The sequence below is a fragment of the Toxoplasma gondii genome, chromosome VIIa (genome assembly GCF_000006565.2).
Source record: "Toxoplasma gondii ME49 chromosome VIIa, whole genome shotgun sequence".
NCBI lineage: Eukaryota > Apicomplexa > Conoidasida > Eucoccidiorida > Sarcocystidae > Toxoplasma > Toxoplasma gondii.
Window position 1 is genome coordinate 2,153,627 of NC_031474.1, and position 20,931 is coordinate 2,174,557.

At 49.9% G+C, this 20,931-nt stretch overlaps 4 protein-coding genes across 4 annotated transcripts; all 4 read right to left on the minus strand.

Annotated features, from left to right (window-relative positions):
* Nucleotides 1-22: 22 nt before the first annotated feature.
* TGME49_203890 (hypothetical protein) lies at nucleotides 23-2,644 on the minus strand. The gene is made up of 10 exons (XM_002367630.1): nucleotides 2,177-2,644; nucleotides 1,997-2,041; nucleotides 1,820-1,873; nucleotides 1,648-1,698; nucleotides 1,490-1,537; nucleotides 1,317-1,370; nucleotides 1,157-1,201; nucleotides 980-1,009; nucleotides 744-812; nucleotides 23-431 (listed from the first exon to the last, which is right to left on the minus strand). Exons 1-10 carry the CDS (start codon nucleotides 2,466-2,468, stop codon nucleotides 172-174), a joined length of 948 nt encoding a protein of 315 aa, XP_002367671.1. The 5' UTR covers nucleotides 2,469-2,644; the 3' UTR covers nucleotides 23-171.
* A 54-nt stretch (nucleotides 2,645-2,698) lies between these two features.
* On the minus strand, nucleotides 2,699-13,571 carry TGME49_203880 (hypothetical protein). Its single transcript, XM_018779276.1, has 8 exons — nucleotides 10,827-13,571; nucleotides 8,163-10,452; nucleotides 7,323-7,413; nucleotides 6,740-6,808; nucleotides 6,060-6,184; nucleotides 5,637-5,730; nucleotides 4,912-5,301; nucleotides 2,699-3,241 (listed from the first exon to the last, which is right to left on the minus strand). The coding sequence occupies exons 1-8, from the start codon at nucleotides 12,379-12,381 to the stop codon at nucleotides 3,176-3,178; spliced, it is 4,680 nt and encodes a 1,559-aa protein (XP_018637332.1). The 5' UTR covers nucleotides 12,382-13,571; the 3' UTR covers nucleotides 2,699-3,175.
* Nucleotides 13,555-15,903, minus strand: TGME49_203875 (hypothetical protein). Its single transcript, XM_018779275.1, has 2 exons — nucleotides 14,577-15,903; nucleotides 13,555-14,002 (listed from the first exon to the last, which is right to left on the minus strand). Exons 1-2 carry the CDS (start codon nucleotides 14,772-14,774, stop codon nucleotides 13,850-13,852), a joined length of 351 nt encoding a protein of 116 aa, XP_018637333.1. The 5' UTR covers nucleotides 14,775-15,903; the 3' UTR covers nucleotides 13,555-13,849.
* A 127-nt stretch (nucleotides 15,904-16,030) lies between these two features.
* Nucleotides 16,031-20,738, minus strand: TGME49_203870 (RAB43, member RAS oncogene family protein). Its single transcript, XM_002367628.2, has 7 exons — nucleotides 20,012-20,738; nucleotides 19,376-19,520; nucleotides 18,729-18,839; nucleotides 18,179-18,289; nucleotides 17,522-17,710; nucleotides 16,960-17,085; nucleotides 16,031-16,676 (listed from the first exon to the last, which is right to left on the minus strand). The coding sequence occupies exons 1-7, from the start codon at nucleotides 20,152-20,154 to the stop codon at nucleotides 16,644-16,646; spliced, it is 858 nt and encodes a 285-aa protein (XP_002367669.1). The 5' UTR covers nucleotides 20,155-20,738; the 3' UTR covers nucleotides 16,031-16,643.
* Nucleotides 20,739-20,931: the final 193 nt, after the last annotated feature.

A 20,931-nucleotide genomic window follows, 5' to 3' on the forward strand; every position in this document is an offset into this window, starting at 1 on the left:
GCAAGATCAAAATACGATTACCTCAGTTTCACTCATAGCGGTTCCAATTACCAAAATCACCTCACGCTGCAACGGCTTGCTTGGATATAAGCTTTCTTCGAAACTCCTGAGCAGGCTGCTCTACCTTCGTGGTGAGCCACGTGAAAAGGGACAACGACCCAGCACGCCGTTTTAGTGATGAGGCTTAGCCTGCACAGTAGTGCAGTTGCACGAAAGCTTCATGGTTCCGTCAGCCTTCGCCTGTTTTCCTGGTTTTGTCGTATTCAGATGCGCTGTCTCAGAAACAGCGTCCACGTCGCCCCTTTCTGCGGCTGCTTGTGATGCTGCCTCTGAAGCCGCCTGGTGGCTTTCTGGACTCGTAAATCTTGCAGCCAGTGCATTCCATCCTTCAGCAACCTTGTCTCCAGCGTAGTCTACAGCGTCACCAATTGCTGTATTGGACATAAAGACTAGCCACAATTTTTTCAAATACCATTGCTCCCACTGCATATGCATAACGCTAGACAATTACATCTACCCTTTTATTCGCTGCTTCCTATCTATTCGATTATCACCTGGCCCAAACGCAGAAGTGCACTTGAACTCATACAGAAGCGCGCATACTAATATTCTGATGTTTCCTGTAGCAAGCCCCTTTCTCTCTGGCGCATAGCATCTGTGGCCCATGCAAGAACCATGCGGCTGATTCCATTCTAAAAGACAATCCGAGCATACGAATTTTCCTTTTCACCTCGCGTGCATACCTTCTCCCCAGCTTTTGCTCTCCGTGCTTGACTCCTTCCCATCTGAGATTTTCTTGTGCGCTCCTCCAGCTGAGGGTACAAAACTCATAGCAGTTCTTTGCTGTTAAAACTGTCGAACATATTTGAAGATGTAGCACTGTGCGTGGCGAGTGACCCGTGCTCACGACCAGAAGCTCCGCTACACGCACTGACATTTTTCAGTGCTCAGCCACCATCCTCAGGAACTACCACCTTACCCGCATGTTTTTTGTCTGGACGCAAATGCGCTACACAACACACACAACATATAAGTTGAAAGTTAATGACAAAGAGGGTACCAAAAACCAGAATCACACGGTTCACGGTTCTGTACAAACGGAAGGGCGGTAGCGGCTGAGAAGGCTGTTTCTTGCTTGAAGAAGTCCCTCGCTTACGACTCTTGACGTGCCCAATGAAGCTTTCCACGGAATGGTTGTCTTCTGAAGAGAATCCACAAGCACATGACAGGGTGGAGGACATGGTAGCAGTCTCGCACATGAGTTAGCGTACGACGCGCATATTCATTTGTGATATTCTGTATCTGGTGACACGTACTTTTGAATTTTTTCCACAAAGCAAGTGTCTGCTCGAGGTCCAGATGCTCCTGCTCTGAACAGAGAAACCAAGATGCAGCGAGGAATAGAAACATTCAAGAGAGGGTTGTTTTGGAAAGCCTGGAGTAGAAATCTGTGCGAAACAATGCTTTGATTAGCTAGACGTTCTCTCACCAGCAAAGGGTTTGATCCTTTCCTGCTCTTCTTCAGAAACTTTTACGTCTGCATTAACATTAATCAGAGTGACAGTCGAAAAAAATTATCTCTGAAACTTGCGGAGCACACACCATGTTCAGCACAAAACTTCAGCGGTGGGGAAAACACTGACGTACTTTTTGTCCCAAGAAGATTATCAAGGAAATCTTCAACTTGTGTCCCCCGCGCTGAGAACATGGATATGGAACGCAGTCAAAAGAACGTCGAACACGTCGTGCAGGCCACCGGGTAAACGAATATACCCGATCTGCTGTTTGCAACTAAACGGTGTACGAATTTGGGACTGACCTTGCTCCGCGTGCCACCTTCCCAAGGTCTCCTCAGGGTTTAGCTGAGCTATTCCTGAGAGTAAACCAATATTACTCCAAATCGGGATTGAAGGTTTATGCAGTTATATAGGCAAGAGTCAAGGAACAGCGGATCTCCAACGTGAATACTCCACTTTACCAAGGGGGGCTTACGTACTTGCAGCCGCAGTGATTAAACTGTCACTGTCCTTCGCCGCATGCTCTGAAGAAAACATTACAGTGCAACGCAGCAACCTGTTCGTGAACTCACAGAGTATATATTCGACTATCAAATCGTATGTTAGAATGCGACGGCTTTTAATAGACGATTCCTCATATGCAGTGCCCCTCTACTCACTTCCACCTCCTGCTTGCTCGACAAATGAAGACATGTTTTCGTGCGCATCTTTCTTCGCAGATTCAGCAGAGTCGTATTTCCGGCCACTACTGAGAATTGTTTCCTCAGCGTTGCCCAATGTGTCGTTCGTGTCGTAGTCTGTGTAATCCTGCTCTGCCGTCCGAAAAGATCGAACTGCCTCCACCCCGTAGGGCCCTCTTCTCCCGACGGAGAGGGAAAGAGAAAGCATCATGGTAGCTATTGCTACACAAAGAAGCTGCTTCGGGAGAATCATTTTTGCGACAGATTCCATCACAAAGAAATTGGTGCTCTGCTTGTTATGCGCAAGCAGACCAAAACAGATGTAGCCGTTTTGTTACATACAGGTTTCAGGGCTTTGAGAGAAAGGCGGTTTCACCTTGAAAAACCCACAAGACTAGCGCGGATAGCCATGAACAAAATCGTTTTCAAAGGAAACTGAAGGTCACTCGCGTTTGCCGAAGACATAAGCAAGACAGGCCACTGTCTCCTACAAGCGAGCAGGCTCGATCTCAGGGGCATTTTGGAAGGCAGTCATATTGTGGCTAGTTAGTTGATGGCTAGTCTTCAACGTATTCACCACAACGCTGTATTATAGAGAAGTGCTCGACACGTCGAGACTGCTAAGTAAAAATCCTGTTATTATCTTCGTTCATCAAAATTCTTCTAATCAACGCCTATGGTTGACATGCTGTTCTTGTAGGCTAGTGTCTCCTCGTGCGTCCAGTCTGGAATTATATGTCTGAATTCATTCCGACTGCATTCTGCCTTGTCTATACTCAAGGAGTCGGCACTTGAATGTTATACTCTGGGCAGGTGTGCCAGGTGAAATACGTAAACTTTGCTCGGAATGATGTATACAGTGATTTACAGTTCGTGCCGCACCGGTCATCTATTCCTTTCCGTACGACTTCTTCTCCAGGACCTACCGTACTGCACAGCGAATACCCTCAAAAATTGGAGAGTCGGTTCCAAACAAAATTAGCGTTCTAAATTGGTACGCCAATGACGCTTCACATTTAAAGGAAGCGAACACTCATCTGGGTGCTGTAAACAGAGTCACGCATCATAATAATTTCGAAAATCTGCGCGTCAAAAAAAGCTTGAAAACACGTGCTCAAATTGTTGCACTCCAACGCGCAGAAGAGTTACGTAGTCGATGGTAAACAACAGTTACACAAAGAAGCATCAGAATGGAAGACTGCAGACAACTCTGTAAGGAGATCCAGAAGACAGAAATCAAGTGTACCAGCGGAGTCTTGTCGAGGTCAGGAGAATGCGTGCTTCCTGTAATGCTGTCATTATTATCTGAGCCAGTACCTGGGAGGATTCCTTTCAAATTTATCATGGGAAAAAGTATTTCTATGTCCTATCCTTTCTGGACCCCACGTCCTTATTCAAACGCCAGTGCAGGTTGTAACGCTGTACAACACCGACTGAACAGGGGCTAAACAAGACGCCGCTGACCCGACCAAAACAGCCCGTTCCACCATCCCACCATATACGAGAGAGCGAAGGGAGCGACGGTTGACGATACAGTGGGAAAGTACGCACATCCGTGCTACTCCAGTGCGAAATTGACATAAGAAAACTAGATATCATACTACGTACCAGGGAACACAGTACGCGCAGACGCCTGATCCACTACGGTTTTTATTGTGACACTCTTTATGTGTGAGGGGCAATCGAGTTTTTGGATGAAGATACAGTGAGCTTCGAACAACCAAGTGTCCGTGATCGATCCTCCTTCACATTTAAAGCACAGAAAAACGGGAACACGAAGTGAGGGTCCCAAAGATCCTCAAATAAATGACGAAACCGTGAAATGGCCCGCAAGTCTGCTATGTACTCTTTGGCGCGTTCCTTGGGTTCTGATAAAACAAATTAAGCAAACGCGTGCTTGTCGGCGACGTCAGCCGTAGTTCCTGTTCAGAAATCGATGTTTCCTTTTTAAATAAACAGATACTTCGCGCGAATTCTTCCTCGCGTCAAAGGAAGTTCTTATGCGAGGAATGCGGGTACAAGCAGAAGTTCCCGCTTTGCCTCAAGTGTTCCACACACTCGGCCACCAGCCGAACTAAGTCTGTGTTGTATTCTCTACTTCGAGCAATTGACTCTGTCCGCCGATCGTCGCCTCCGCAATTCACTCCGTCCTGAGCCTCGCCGCCCTCTACCTCATCTTCGTCAGCCAACCCAGCATCCGCCAAGACCTTCAAACGTTTCTGATCTAGCAGTGCCAGTAATTCATCGACATCTAACTGCGCAAGAAGCTCAAGTGCACAGCAGCTGCATCCGTCTACACCATCAATTTCCATTTTCCCAACGATGTCTTTTCGTCTTCGCGAACTCAGCCTCATGTCACCAACACTTTCCGCCCACTCAATTCCATATACTCCTTCGTCTTCATATCGGCCATCTCGTCCGATCGATTCCTTTTGCCGTCCTCCTGGCAGTATTTCCTGTTCCTGGTGCTCTCGCACTTCAGCAGACGAAAACAGTTCGGCACTACAGCCAGGATCACTGCCACACTCGGAAATAGTCTTCGGTTGATGTGCGCGATTCTTTGAGCATGTCTGAGACGAAACGAAGCCTGCTCCAATACTTCCGTCAGCTTCCTTTCTCCCCGACGCTCCCTTCGCTCCATGCGCAGCCCGCCACACGCCGCCTCGCCCGATAACGCTTTCAATTGATGCGTACCGTGAATCGGACCCTCTTACTCCGTTAATCTGTAGAAGGGTGCAAGACTTCGCCACTCGCGTTTCTCTGTCTTCCGCTTTCTCCGGCTGTCCAAATACCTTGGGTAGAGCGCGATTGAAGCGCCACCGTGTCAATGGGGTATCCGGTGTGTCCGGTTTGCTGCGCTTAAACAACTTGTACGATATAGGAAGGTCGCTCTCAGGTTGACCTGCGGTTTCCTCCCGCGTTTTCGCCCGCGAATTCCAGCAACAAACTGTGAGGGAGCGAAAACCGAAACGGCGGAGATGACAGGCAAGAATACCCTCTTTCGCAGACGGACGACGGTAATGTGGATGACAGAGCAGCCTTTGAGGGCATACCCCGTCTGCATGCAGCACGCGCTGCGCAACGTACCATGCTGCGTACAGGACCTGAGGAGGACACATAATTCGAACAGACACAAAGCTGCGTCGCAATGCAATAGCCAAACGGTTCGCCGCATGAACGCCGATATACACAACGCGTACATACACAAATATGCATACCGTGTCCTTCAAAACAACTGTCGTCTCACCGACACCATGAAAAGTATGTGCACATCTTCTACGAGCCGCTCGTCACCCTGTAACATTAATTATGAAGAACTGCAGGAGGAAACAGCATTCCGCAACTGCTCAACAGTTACACTCGGTGAAAGAGGGAACCGTCTGATGACTTTGTCCTCGTATTACTTCCTAGCAAGTGCGTTTTTCGAAGCATGCCGTACTTCATACGTAGAGAGGGCCTCTACAACTGGCCAAGCCAGCTTCGAACTCTCCTGCCGCATGAGGTGAAAGCATGCAGCCGTGAAGACCGGGCTTCTGTGAAAGCACAAAAGCAGGAAAGTTGGAAAAAAACGGCCAGGTCAAAACTAGAACGAAGCACCAAGGCAAGAGAATAAACAGTGACGGATACCGACTAAGAGAGCAGAAAGCCAACAGAACGGAAAGAGAGACTTGGAAATCGAACCAGACTGGAAAACGGTCACGACAGAGAGACTTGACAATGGAGGCTACACAATAAATACCGTAGACGACGAATGGGAAGACCATGGTCGAGAACCTATTTCTCGTAATCTCTTCTTCAACATGGAGATACTTCCGGAGATGGTACACACGAAGTTGATGAAACACAAAGCCGTCAGCCTTACCTGGATCTGCACAGGTCACAAAAATCGGTGAAGTTTACATGAAGGCTAAGTATGTTCTGGTAATTTAGGCGCCAAGAGAGCATCTTGATGAACCGCTGCCGGAAGATGGCACAGGTCGACCGCAGCTGGCGCAAGCAAAGCAGAAAAGTCTTCAACAAAACATTCCCTTAAAGGAGTCCTCTACAAAGACGTAACTGGCCTTTTGCACTCTTGTGAACATGCCAACGGGAGAGACGCCAGCTAGAGACGAGCGGACGATGCCAACTGGAAAAGTGGCGGGAACACAGGGAGGCCGAGCGCTACTCGGAAGGGCATGTCCTGGGAGACGAGACGAGATCACACGAACACGGAAGATGCCCCGCGCAAGCGATGATGATTCGCCAAGACGCAAGGCTACGTATGAACAAAAACAAACCGGCCCCGCCCGCCCCCCTTGACGCCACACATGGAAGTGACAAGATAGCGACGACGATGTGCGAGAAATTTGAGGAGGAGAATAAGAAACAATAGATGGGGTCAAGCAACGAAGGAATCAAACGGAAGGCCGTGGCAGGCAACTGAGTTCGCAAGGAGAAGCAGACTCTTGCCGCCTACGCGCGCGCGATGACAGGACAACGTGAAAGGATACCAGAACACGAGAAGGAAGTAGACATACGATGACCATAAAAAATATGACCTACGCGCTCCTCCACAAGTACGGTTTCTGCCTCGTTTTCTTCCCTTGCTGCTCTGAATTCTCCATCTTTCATCTGCACAGGAAAAACACACGGAGCTACAAACGTTCTTCCACGAAGCGTCCCCGGCGCCTGCCAAAGAGAGACAGAGGAAGCCACCATTTACGGGTCCGACTCATCCCATCGCTTCGAATATCCAAAGAATAAACAGGTAAAAAAGAAAACGGACCGAGTCGAAGCAAAACCTCTAGGCTACATATTCGACAAATCAAAGGTAAAAGCACAACGTTGAGGTGGGGCTATTGCAAGAGTTTCGTCTAGCGTCGAAAGTCAGGTGCCTTTCCTTATCCAAAAGGGCGGCCAACTCTCTAGACCCAGACAGCACGAGATCATTGGTTGCTCTCGCCTTACGAAGTCAACTGTGCGTTCGATCCTCTCTCCTCACCTATGTATATGTACGTGAGTTATTCCGCACCTATGCGCGTGTCTACGCGAATTTCTCGATAATCGTTTTCGGACGCATACCAATGATGGTACTAAACTAAGGCAATACGCCCTTGGCTTGTTGAATGCAGTCTCAAACACTCACAGCGAAGAGCGAAGGCAGAAGGGAAGCCAACTGCAGGTCCGCAGGCGTCACCGTACGAGGTGGCGGGTTTGGAAGATTTGTGCTTAGGAAGCTGAATATTGGCAGCAGCAGCAACAGAAAGGGGGACACAGGGCAGGTAGCAACGTCTACTGCACGTCAAGGCATTTCGAACGCGAACGACAAACACACGTTGTGGTTGTCTGCGTTCAAAGAAACAAGGAACGGATGAAAAATCTCGGAACTCAGTAAATCGTACAATTCCAACACAGACCTGCAGAAAACGCGTACACATGCATTTACATCTCAAAGTCTATCAAATAATGGACTGACACTGCAAATGCTACCTTCCCCATATGCGACAGTCGCTTGGAGAGATGCAAGAATGAGGATATCCAGATATGTCATGCCTATCAACGCGTGTACATCAAGGAAGTGGATGACTGCACTCTAGCAAATGCGTATGATACACGACACGCAACATGGCACGAAACTGCCGTAAGACGAACACAGAATCATGAGAACGTGAATCCTGAAAACGCGTGAGCGGAGTCATATTGAAATAATCGTGATTCACAAAACTGTCGCGCCAGAGCAGACACATCTTGCAGCATCATTTTTAGCCACTCCAACCGGTAGAGAAGAAGTGACAAAATACCACCGCCTGCGCCTGCGCTTGAAAGACGGCCACGACGAGACGGTATATAATGTCCAAAATGCGGTCGGGAACTGCAAACTATGAAGAGCGTCTGTCGTATGCCTCGATTGTGTGCAAACAGCCGATACTGCTGAGAAAGTTAGGGGTATTCGGCCATGCTTGTCATCTCAAAATGGTGCACGCACTCGGCGATTTCTCGTCTGGAAAGGGAAGGGAGGGCAAAGCAAAGGATTTCTTCAACTTCATCCACGCTCAAGCTGTGCGCTGCCTCCCATTTGCCATATCCAACAAGTAGACTGCAGAATGCTCGGCGCAGCTGAATCTCCCTGTTCGGCGTTTTATCAATCACATGGTCGTCCTGAACGATCCGAATCCTCTGTTTTGGAATCCTTGCCCTCTCTCCAAGAGAGAGCAAGGACGAATAAGTAGAGGAGCAGGGAGGAGGCAAACGAGTAGAAAACGAGGAACGAGAAGAACAGATGCCCGGGACAGAGGAGAACGAATCGCATGGAACGGAGACTGATCTCCACCAGTCGCCTCGGTCAAACCACCGAACACCCGTATTTCCTTCACCCTCGTCTTGCCCTTTCAGCTTCGGCTGCAAAGGAGTGTCGACGTCTGCATCAGGCCAGCGTGGATAAGGAGAGATAGGCGGCACTATACGTTCTTTGCTCCCCTTCATCTCTGTTATTCCCTCATATTCCGCAGCCTTCTCGTGCTCAGGTGACACTGACTGAGAGCAGGATCCACTAGCGCTCTGAAGTGTCGTTGCCCCCACAGAGGGAACATCTCGTTTCCCTTCCTTGTCCAGCGGCCTTAGCACTGTAGTTCGTCTGTCTGCTTTATCTTCTGTCCCCTTCATTCGCATAGACGACTCACGTAGAAAACGGCATTTTGCTTCGTCTCTTTCGTTTTCTGTTCTTCGTTCTTCGAGAATTTTTCGCATCAGAAACGGTAACTCCCTCTTCATCTTTCGGAGCGACAGACGAGCCTGTGCAATCGCTTCTGCTTCGTCCATTAGGAACCGCCGCTTCGAGGTAAAGTGGAGCAGATCTAACAGAACATCTCGTTCATCATCAGGTTCTTCCTCTTCATCCGGTGCAAATGGAGGGGAGCCTATCATTAACGTTCGTCTCTCTCGCCGACTCGATGCCGTTGTCCACGTCTCACTCGCAGACCTCGCCCTGCCATCTCCGGGCAGTGTAACACAACCGGAAAGGCCATCTTCACTTTGAGGCACGCGCCCCGAGTGACCAGAACCAAGTCGCTCCTTTGGCACTGTCTCTGGTTTCCCCCCCGTTTCTGTGTGGCCGTCTTCGATGTCCCTCGTTTCTCGGGCTACGTGTGGGACGGGGACACAAAAGCCAACACACGAGACAGGTGAGCGGGTACATGAATGTTCATCTTTCAGGAACCTGTTCAAATTACAGGGCGAATTTCCAGTTTTCGCATCAACGTCCAGTGGCAATTGTTCACGGTCCGGGGTAGCAGCAGGTGTCAACATCGAGGGAGAAGAGAAATCAGAAGACGAAGTGACAAGAGCAGAAGAGACGACGTCTGCGACCCGCGATTCGTGGAGCGTCTGGGTCGGAGTCACGGTTTCTCGCTCCTCCAAGATCTGCGCCTTCCCGGTCTCGTCAGAGGCACTTTTTGCCTCTCTTAGGCGTCGAGAAAACAATAATGCAGGAGGTTTCATGTTGATGCCACCAACAGAAGCTGGTGATGGCATGTGTTGGGTTCCGGCACTCTCACTCAGTCTCCTTCCTCCAACTTCATGTTTGTGTGTGACACTGTTGTAACCTGCCTCCCCACTTGTGATACCAGTGCTTGTCTCTCTGTCTTTTGAAACGACAGAACTAGAGGCATGGGGATCATATGAAGGCGTCGCCACATCTACGGGGGGTGGGCTCTTCTTGGGGACATAACGCATCGAGTTTCTTGCTTTTTCCTGAGGTGAACTGGAAGGCAGAAAAAGGGGCCCAGAGGCCTGTTGGCCTTCGCTCCCGTCGTCAAAGACACATCTACGGGCATGGAAACGCCCTGCTTCTCCCCAGAGGTTCACTGCTCCATTCTCTGACATCTGAGACGGACTCGCAGAACGAGACGACGGAAGGAGGCCGGCAGACAAAGAGGAGTCTGCTGGAGCAGATGCAGAGGCACAACATGATGCCGACGGCCAGGGTGTACAGCCCGATTGTCCTTCGTCTGCTTCACTCTGTCGAAATCGCACGGCGTCTTCTTTGGGTGGCCGATGAAGGCACGACAGATGAGGGAAGCATCTGAGGGGACGCGCTCGAGGGTCGGGCACACACTCCCCTTCTTTCACTATCTTCCTGCTGCCGCCTGCACACGATCGAAACAGCGAACTACAGTGAATCGGAGCTCCTCCCAAGTCTCGCGAAAAAGCCTGGCGGGGCGGAGGAGGAAGTTCGCCACGGCCAGCAGCTGCCAGCGACGCCGTTGGGTGATGAGCCACTGGGGAGACAGCATACAAACACAAACGGCGCAATGAAGAGGGAAATGTGGGGAGGGAAACCCCAAAGGCATCAACGCCGGGTCTACCGAAGGGACATGAAGATAGACATACAGCAACAGGCAAGGGGAAGTCAGAGCGGACCCCCAGAGACGGCGCGAGGAAACAGACACTGTTCTATGATGCGCATCTGCCGTGATACAGGTAAACTCAGACTTGTGACGAATTACCAACGTGGAACACTGGGTAACTAACGCCTGCGTAGGGATGCCTCCCACATCGCACCCTATCCCGTCTACGTAACTATCGGTGTGTCGATAGATCCAGTCAGACGCGTGCATATCTGTATTTGTTAAACGCAGTTCAGTCAGCCCACCTGCAGAGGAAATCGCGCTATATATATCATGAACTCGCGATCCAGTTTTCCGTTGACCTGGCATCTGCAAGCGAGTACTGCTTCTTCTCGTCAAGCACACGTGTTCCGTTTTTCCTCTTTCAGTTGCTTCCCTTCTCTTTCTCTGGACTAGGCCGTTCCTCTGTCCATCTTCCCGTCTGTTGTCTGTTTGTTCGTTCCCCCCGTGGCCATGTCGTTCTTGTTCGTCTTCGTCGCCTGATTCTTCTTCAAGTGCTTCTTCTTGTCGTCGTTCCTGGCGTTCGGGGTTGCTGCAATTTACATGTAAGCTGTCGTCGCCGGACACGAATGCTGGGTTTCCCCCAGCCAGGCCTGTTTGTGTTTCTCGAGTGCCCTCTCCTGTATCTCCTTCCTTCTGGCCGCAAACGTTCGCACCCAATGAAGGCCAGGTTTCCCTCTTGCAGGATTCTACACATCCCTTGTCACTGCACCTGCTCGCCTTGTCCTCGCCCTGTCGAAGTCTTTGGTCTGGTATGTTATGCCACTCTTCTGTGTCTGTGCTGAGCCCTCTGTTTCCCGATGTCTCTGTGTTCTGTGGCAAGTCGCCGTGGTTCCTCATGCGTGTCAAAAGATTATCTTCTTCTTTTGCTGTACAGTCCTTTTTTCGCGTTTTTGTCACCTCATGAGTCGTTTGTCGCACCACATGGTCTGCACTGCTCTCGATCCGCTTTTCGTCTTCTTTACTTGTTCTCAGCTTTTGCGCTACTCCCCTGCCGTCGGTCCCCCTTGATGCACCTTCGTCCCTCCTGTCTTCTTTCCTTTCTCTTCCGTCGTGGGACAGCCAGTCCGTGGCCGCAAGAAACCCGAAACCGTCCTTACGTGACAGGGGGGCACAAACACCACATTCTTGTTTTCCTTGATCGATTGTCAAAAGCCCACATCCTTCATTGGTGCCTATATCCTCTACATATTTTATTGCTTCCCCTTCCGCTTCAAGATGTGACATGAGAGTCCCCGGCTGCACTGCGGACAAAGGACATTCGCGTTCATCTCTGTCTGAAGAAAAACGCAAATTTCCTGCTCTCCCTCGCTGATCTTCTGCTACATGCCTGTCTTCTCGTTTTTCATCTCGGCATCCATGCTGGCCCTCGTTTTTTGAAGCATGTCCAAAATCAGAAACATTGTGCCCCTCAGGGAACGGACATCTTGTTCTCTCCTCGCTTTCGCTGTTGGTCGGATTTGAATGTTCTTCTTTATGCCACGCGCGACGGCACTGATGTTGCACAACCGATGGGCTACACGATGATTCGGTGCTTTCACAACCAGGATAACGCGACTCGCGCCTGTTTTCCTCTATTTTGTCTCCTAACATCCCTGTTATTAGGTAGCCAAGAGTTGGCTGTTCTCTGACAGGAGGTTTAGAACAAAGGACCCCGTGGACTTCCTCAGTTTCAAGCATGTCTTCGACGCAGCTGCCCACCCGTCTCAGGGAACAATGAATCGGGGCTTCCCCTTCCTTCATTTCACCCACCAGCGCATTTCGCGCAGCCTCCACGGAAGCCGAACGAGACGGTAACATTATTCACGTTCGAGTTAAAACCTGGCTTCAGTTCCGTCTGGCGCCCCTGAGGCGCTGTGGTTACCGGGCCGTTGCGATTAAGCTACTGCTCGAAGAAAGGGCTAGTGCACTTCAGATTCGCCGTCTCCGTCTAGTTCCCATCTGAAATTGGAAGAATACACTGCGTGCCTGAGAGCAACACTGTTTTCAGAAACAGTGCATCCTCGTTTACCTATAGTCTCTCACGTCCCGACAGTCAGTTGCCCTCAAGTGGCACCAGCAAACACGCTTCACTGAGCCACGCTGACAATCCCATGTAGGTCTTCGCGCACTCGTATCCCGAATAGGCGATCACTGGGATCCACCACTGGTATCCGCATAGTCCCCCACCTTATTACTCCCAGGCGAATACGGATAGTCTTTTTGTGCGAGTCATCCGTCCTGATGAATTCGTCGGTTTTGTTCCATCCTCCGTTTTTGCTGTAGAACCGGGTCGACAATTTGTGTCACTATGACAGATGCATTCTGCTCTAATAGCCTCTGCCGTCCCGTTAGAGAGGACGCAACGCGAACAAGGTAGGGAAGGGAACACGGACGTTTTCCCGCTGTTACACGGTCGAACTTTCCCAGCGGTTTCGCCTGCTTGTTGAGAGCAAGATCGCCTCGACACTGGCGACTGTGAACCAAAACACAACTGAATGGGCTGGCAAGGAAGACGAAATGGAACAGGAGACGGGAAAGACGAGTGTCGTGAGCTCATAGCAGACGAAGATGAGGTGAAGGCATCAAAAAGAGATGGCGACTGGCACGCAACATCGCAAGCGGCAGGAGGTATATCAGCAGAAAACGAAGAATACAGCCTAGAAAAAGATAGTATTCATTGTGTATCGTGTGGCAGAGTGTCAGTCTCGAGCAAACGAAGACAGGGTTGGTTGAAGGTGCAAAAACGTTATGCCGTTAATCTGATATGCAACTCAAAGAACTAGCGAATCTTGGTGTTCAACTAGACGGAACGCAGAAAGAGGAAACGCAGGAGCGAGGGTCATTTATCGTTGACACACCTCTGCTTACACGGCTGAACTGGCTACCCCAGCAGGGGGAGGGAAGCTCTATAATGTCAATCTGCCACAGGCAATGGCGAGAACACTCGCTCTGTAGCAGAACAAAGCAGTGAATTAGATCACGATAAAACAACCGGGATGAGTATCGTAAAGTGCTTCTCGTTCTTTGCGGAGAAGCCACACAATATCGGAAGACGACAAGAAGAAGATCGGGGTAGAAAGCAACGACAGCAAGGCAAGACTCAACCACAATCTCGGTACAGCCTGCTGCGGATCCCCGTGACGATATCAGCACTCGGGACAAACAAAAGATCGACCATTCACTGAATAAAACATGCGTCTGCTACAGGACAAAACATAAAGCACACCCAACGCCTAGACTGCTTTGTTTCTTCTCGGTGTTGTCAACCCTACTCCGAAGCGGGTTTTCATCTGACAGACTGCAGTCGCGAAGTGATGAGGGATGCTGAAGCGAGCACTTTATCATATGGTGACGTTTCGGGACGAAGCGAAGACAACAGAAAGAAAACCGTAAGGGAATCGGCGAGTAGGGGACCAGAGGAAGGACCGAAGGCTGGAATCTGAGCACGACAGGCACAGCAAAACTTCACAGAGGAAAAAATCCTGCGAGCGTCACCACACACAGAAGAGGTTTACGGCTGTATAAGATATGTAAACCACGTTTCAGCCGTTATCGCTTCACGACACCACTGGTCACCCATCAACACCTGAGAATTTAGCACGCATGTAGCGGCGGTATCGCCAAGGAGCGCGTCGTCGTTATTTAAAAACAAACCGAGAACGGTCTCCAACAGGCACGTGACAAGAGCACCGTTTTGGCAGATTGTCTCAAGGCTCTGAGTTGGACGTGCACCAAATAACGAATATGACGATCTGGAAGCTGGAGAAAAGAACGAGCAACTTCACACTGTGGTCCAGTTCATCATACGCGCAGTCGAACCACCAGCTTGTCCATGGCGTCTCAGTTACGAGAGATGCCGACGCTCCTGTTCTTTGCCTGAGGAAGACGTAACCAACGGATTGAATGCTGGCATCGTCACTAAATGGCTTATTGTGTAAAGCAAAATCCTGGTCTGCTTCATCGAAGTAGCATCATTCAGAGACAGGACGAAGAAAGAGGCAAGGGTTGCGTACGTGTGCGTTTTGTTTCCTACGGCCCACAGGCACAATGGCGGTGATGGGTTGTGGAAGTGGTTTGTGGCTCCTCGGCGTTTTCAGGGAAAATGAGGAGTTTCGGCCAGCCAAAATCAAAATATGCCTCTGTGGCCTTTTAGAGATTTGTTCTTCCGTGTACCTTGCGAGCGAACACAGTTTTTGTGCAGAGGCAGCCATGGATTGCTTTCAATTATCCTAGCTGTCCATTGGGGGCGGCCCTGTAACCAGGAAATGAAGAACTAAGCTACTGCGAGATGATCTACCTTTACGCCCAGATCTACTGCGACACGGCGAGACACACGATAGTTGCACACGTCCGCTACGTGTGGAGATATTCGTGTCTTAGTTTCCAATAAAAGCGTTCAGCGGCATTGTTTTTTCACAGGCATTGAGCCACTGGTTGTTTAGGTGCCCGGAGTACGCCACTATCGCATAGCGACGAGACAGGGAAACACAGCTGTTCACTGGCAAATTCAATAACTGAGAGGGCGTCCATGTACCAGCGTACAGAAGTGTCAACGACAGTAAAGCCATCACGCAGAGAGCTTAACCGAAGGTAACCGCCAACTACTGCTGCCTCGGGTAGATAGAGTCGTAGACGACCCATCTAGAAGTTGGTGAAAATTGCGTCTATGACATATCCCATCTTCTTTAGCAAGAGACTCTCCAATGACAGGTGGAGGTCAGCGTCAAAGGAGGACACCGTTGGAATGATTGTGGATTTATTGAGTATTCACGTTTCTCATTCCTGCGTTGGAGTGGCGGACATCCATTTCTCTTGTTAGATGTGTATACTGGCAACAGAGGGGACAGTGAGAGAAATTCACGAAGGTCATGCTCCTATGTTTCGCGTAGCCCATCAATGTAACTGTTGACTTTGTCGTGCACGTCGCAAGCCATATGAAGACCGGAAGGTGTTTTGCTGCGAAATCGCAACAGAAAACGATTAAACGCTGTACCGCGTATCCGTGACTGCAACATGATCATCGCACACAGAGTGTCTGCCTCCTGTTTGCCTTCTTTCTTTCTTTCCGGAGGAGGAAGCAATTGTACCGATGGGGTAGGGCACAGACTGCCTTTTTCTCTCATATACGCTGCACTCGTGGTCCATTTTTACCCTAACCTAGGAAGAGAAACTTGAGTTTTCCCCATGTTTCATTCAGTAGACGCGGCGTTTGCTGCCTTGCTTTATCTTCCAGATATGTCGGTCACCAAACAGACGAACACATCCTCAGTTCACAGTGAACGAAGATAATGAATTCTGGATAAAGCCTTTTCAGGCTGGGCTGTCGCGACAGCATGTGGGCTCTCGGTTATTGCGTAGAAGAACTGTTGTGTTTCCAAAAATGTAAACCAGAGATTTCAGCAGCAAAATCTGAGACACCGCAAATTGCTAGTTGGCGGTGTCTTCGAGTTCTAAGGCAACGGACAGCCCCGGAACGGCTTCTCTCGTGATAGTGTGCGACACCATTTTTCGGAGTATACCCGTGTTTTGTGCACCCGAAATGGCAAGGGCCATGCGAAAGCAGACAGGCTCTTTTGACAAACTGGGGAGGTCGTCTCGTAACGATATGATTCTGACTTTCCGTTGTAGTATGCCCGACACGGGTTACAGGCCCCTACCGCCGCGCGAATCGCTGCCAAGACCGGAAACACTTGAAAAGTTTGTCTTTTCTGGGGCAAGATAGACGCAAAATACAAGTGCAACGAACGCAAAGAATGGCCAGGAGAGACAGCCTTCGATAGACGAAAAATGCAGACAAAGAACGAGGACAAACAACAAAGAATAAGAGGAGCGATGCGCTTGCCCCCTTTCCCCCTCCCCCCTGCAGGGTGCAAGCACACAGGCACTGAGAGGACAAAAAGGACAGTTTAGCAGAGCGCGATGCGCTGCAGGTGGAAGAAGACGAAAGGCAGGGGAAACGCGGACGACATCAGAGGAGTCTTTCGTCTTCGGGAATCCAGCACTGCAACCTCTTGTCCTTCTTGCACTTGTTCCTTCGTTTCTGCCAGTTTTCGTCTCCTTACAACATCCAGGCTCAGCCTTCAGGTTGACTGTGAGGCAAGCGCCCGAGACTCCTGCAATAGGAAACGGGCACAGAAAACCGAGACGTTTCAACTCCACAGCCGTTTTGATGCTTGCTCTGTCTTCCACTCCTTCAACTTCATAAGCTCGACGCAGATGCGTGCGCGAACATCAAAGTGTACAAATAGACATGTATGTTGTTCTGATTGGTACGTATGTGCTTGCTTTCGGCACGGACACTTGAAACTCTGACACCGTCACACAATTTATCAATGCGACTATACCGTGCCCATAGTGCGAGTGTGGTGGCGAATGCGTCAAGTGAAAGAAGATTACCTTTTCCTTTTCTCTTTGTTGCGTAGACACGTATTTCTCTAGAAGCAGCTGCTTCTTCCGCTCGACGAGCAGACGCGCGATGGTTTCCGCGCTCGGGACGTCGACGTAGGACTGGAACTCGGGAACCTAAAAACCAATCACATCCGAGACGAAACACACGACTGCTCCGCCTCCATCGATCGAGAAACGTCGCCTAGACGCCATGCAAAGGCCCTTCATCCTTCACAAATACCAGCATCTACAGAGACAAGCCGTCGAAAAAAAGACTAGTTCGTCCCTCCACGGTCCGCATCGTGAAGGCTGCCCTGAAGGGTGTACACTTCTTTACATGGTGTTAACAAACATTCATCCCTCCGGACATTCGTAGCTCTCCATTAATATATATATACATATATGTATTTTGAGTTCATCGAATACACACAGATCTAGGTTCGTAGGTATACAAGCAGACGACAAAGGAAACGAACACTGACTGCAAAGACATGCGTGCATTCATAGGTGTGGAGATTCTGGACGACACTCGCTCGCGAAGTTTTTTGTGCAGCTCCTTCGATGCACGTACGCCTCCAGAAGGTTGGGAAGACGCATCCTGGTCTCGCTTTCTTCTCTTGGATTCTTCGTCGCTGTCAGAATCTGCATCCCCTGCCAAGGGCGCCGATCGGACTCGCTTGCTCCCGCGTGATGCGCCAAGGGCCTCTTGTCGAAGCTCTTCTTCTCGCACTTTCTCTGCCAAGAGAATCTCCCCGTCTTCCTGAGAAAGAGGAAAGAGGAAAACGCAGGAAGCGAGGCGCGTTGCATTGGAAACCCACGCCCCAGGTTGTTGAGTTATCCTTAAAAGATTCGAAATGAAGAGGGTCCGGGCCTGCCGGGGGTGCGCACGGAAATGAGTCAGTCGCCTGCTGTCTCCGCGTTCTTTCCAGATCCGACTTGACTCCTTCTTAGGGGGCAAAAACGGAAACAAAGTCTTCACGGAGGAAGCGAAAGAAAGAACATGCGATATTCATCAATGCGCAGACAAAAAACGCACGCACCTTGCCGAGCAGGGGAATGAGGAACTAAACACGATGAACCGCAGCAGTCTTCTACAGGTGTCACACACAGGCTGCTCCATCTTTCTCTCGCGACCTTTCACGGCCGATTCACCACCCGCATCGGCTCGTTGTGTACAACTGTGCAAGACACGGTTTCCGTTCTGATTTTCCTGAAGTACGGCACCTACCTCATCTCGCCACCCGTAGTAATCTGGTGTGATGTTTTTGAATAGCATTGCACGCGTTTTGCGAGGCTTCTGCTGCTCCGACGCCTCGCGTTCCAGCAACTCTCTCACACCCTAAAAATCCAACCCAAAACACACTCGTCTTCGCGGAACCATGCGGAATGGATGCACAGCTCTTATTCGAGGAAGAGAACTGCCGCTTGAAGCGAACGCCTCTTCGAACAGGCATGCGTTCGGCTTCCAAAACACAAAGACAAGGCCTTAATTATCAACCTACATGCAACAGTTGACACTCCTTCAGCGCCCTACTCAAGGAATGAGGAAGGGACATAAGGAGAACGAGAAGGCAAAACAGCAGGAAAGAAACGAGAAGCAGGAGACGCAGGTACAGAACACGGAGAAGAAGGAAATGAGGGGAGGAGGACGAGAAACAATCTCCTCACGCTGAGGGAGAGGATTACTTAAATATATATGCAGGTGATACACGTTCATCTACATACGACGAGGAGGAACCAGAGGTGAAACGGGAAGCCTGCATGACGCTCACTCTCACCTTTAGCTCCTTCGCGGCGCCAAAGTACATGTACCCATCGGCGCCGGCAGCGCTCATTTTGCTCATGGCCTCCAGAGCCGTTGCGGAGGCCGAGTAGTCTGGGCCGCCGAGCTGAAAAAAAGAACGAGCGAGAGAGCAAGAATCAAAGGTTTCGATTTCGCGCATGTTTCATGCCACCTTTCAGGACTGGACTGTGCCCTTTTGTTGAGAATGGGGTCGAGACAAAGAGGAACCGCGAGGAAGAGCGACAACAAACAAGTCGAGGCTTCGGGGGCCAGCGCAACGAATCTCACGGACAGAAGGACGAAACCGAGGGCCGGGCGAGAGAGTCACTGCAGGCCAGAGAGTGGGCTTATCAACGGCGAGAAACCGAGAAAACTAAAGTCGTGAGACGAAAGGCAGGGCGCCGTGACGCAGTTGAAAGAAGAAACGCTTGGGAAGCAGAACGAGAATGAAGGGGAGAGAAAGCGAGGGAGGGAGAGACAGAAACACAGAGGACGAAGAACGACCAAAGCCGAAGAGAGAGAAACGCGTGGCGACGAAGAGAGAAGCATATCCAGAGAGGTAAAGAGATACGCACAGCGAGGAGCAGAGAGAGGGAGAGTTCCAAGAATTCTCGTCTTAGCAGAGTGTCGTTCTGCATATACCTCTTTGATTCGGAACTCCCAGGCTTTTTTGACGCGAATCATTCGATTGATGTCATCGTTCAAGTCGCGGATTCGATGCTCTCCCAGACTCGCGTCCTGGACCTGCGTGATCAGCTTCCCGATCTCACGCATGACCTCGCTTCGCCTGCAAAACCAGCAAAGGAAAAAAACCGGAAAACCTCTGCCACTCGACCGCACTCTCAACGTCCGACAAGGCCGAACACGCCACGTACAGAGACATACATTTCTGTACATCGATGTACATGCATGCATATCTATCTACCTTATTTATCTACATATATATATATATATATATATATATATGTATCTATAACTATCTATCTACATATATATATATATATATATATATATATATATGTATCTATAACTATCTATCTACATATATACATACATATATTTGTATAAAGTTAAACACTGACATCCCGAGATACCCGTTGGAATGTAAGTATACTTGGAGCTTCAGATGTGAGGACGTATTCGTATGTGGCTGCTTGTCGATACAGTCTGAACAGCTGAGATCGGCCTCCAGCTAAAACGTGGAGAACTCTCCGTTTTACTCTGAACATAACCAACTGCGTTCTTCTGCTCTTCTCTGTTCCCCATAAATTCCTTTACCATTTTTCCGCCTGCTTCAGGTCCTGGCAGGAGTTGACGTCTCTGGGTCGCCTCTCGCGAGAAGCGGCGCCCTTGACGACAGCATCCTTGACCGCCAGCCATTTGTTCAGCACTGCGTTCGCCCTCTCTGCGTTTCTCGCCATATTGGAGAGAAACAGAAGAAATCGACGAGAAAAGAAGGAAAACACGAAGGAAGACCCGAGAAAACAGAGTCGAAACACACCGCGTGCGGTGCACAGGAAAAGCCCAAAGCGCGACGAAGCGGAGGAGGAAGAGAAAAGAGACAGGAGAGAGCGAAAGAAAAGAAACGAAGGCAAGAGCAAAGAAGCAAAGGAAGAAAAAGAGTAAGAAAGGGAAAGATGGAAGTGCCGCAGAACCGGTTTGTGTTTTTTTTTTATCTTCGGACGAGTCCACGAAGAGAGGGTGGGGGCAAGAGTGGCAAAGACGCTTGGCTTCTCTCTTCTGGCCAACGCGTCCGAAGATAAAAAGCACAAGTTCTCCGAAATGTTTTGTTCCTCTGCTTTTCACAAGCCCCTTTCGGCACTTTTTCTCGCGCTCCCGTTGTCCTGGGAGAGACGCGAGAACCGCGGGGAATAAACGCGGGATTTCCCCTGAAAATGTCGCTTCTCTACCTTTGATTTCAGAATGAATTTCCCCCTCAAAGATTCCCCTCAAACTACAAGGTGAGGAAGAAGCCATGCGAAGAATACCTGCCTGTTTCCGGTGCCTCGCCGCCCAGCAGCTGGGGGGAACGCATGCACGTCGTTGCCTCGACGAAACAAGACAGAGAAAAGACTGGGTCAAAGAATTCTTCCCACTTTCTGTTACCCAACCCCAGTAAATGTGTATATTATCTTGTCATGCACATATTTTTTGGACGAAAAAGATGGAGGACGGCTGGTAAGATCGGACAGAGAGGG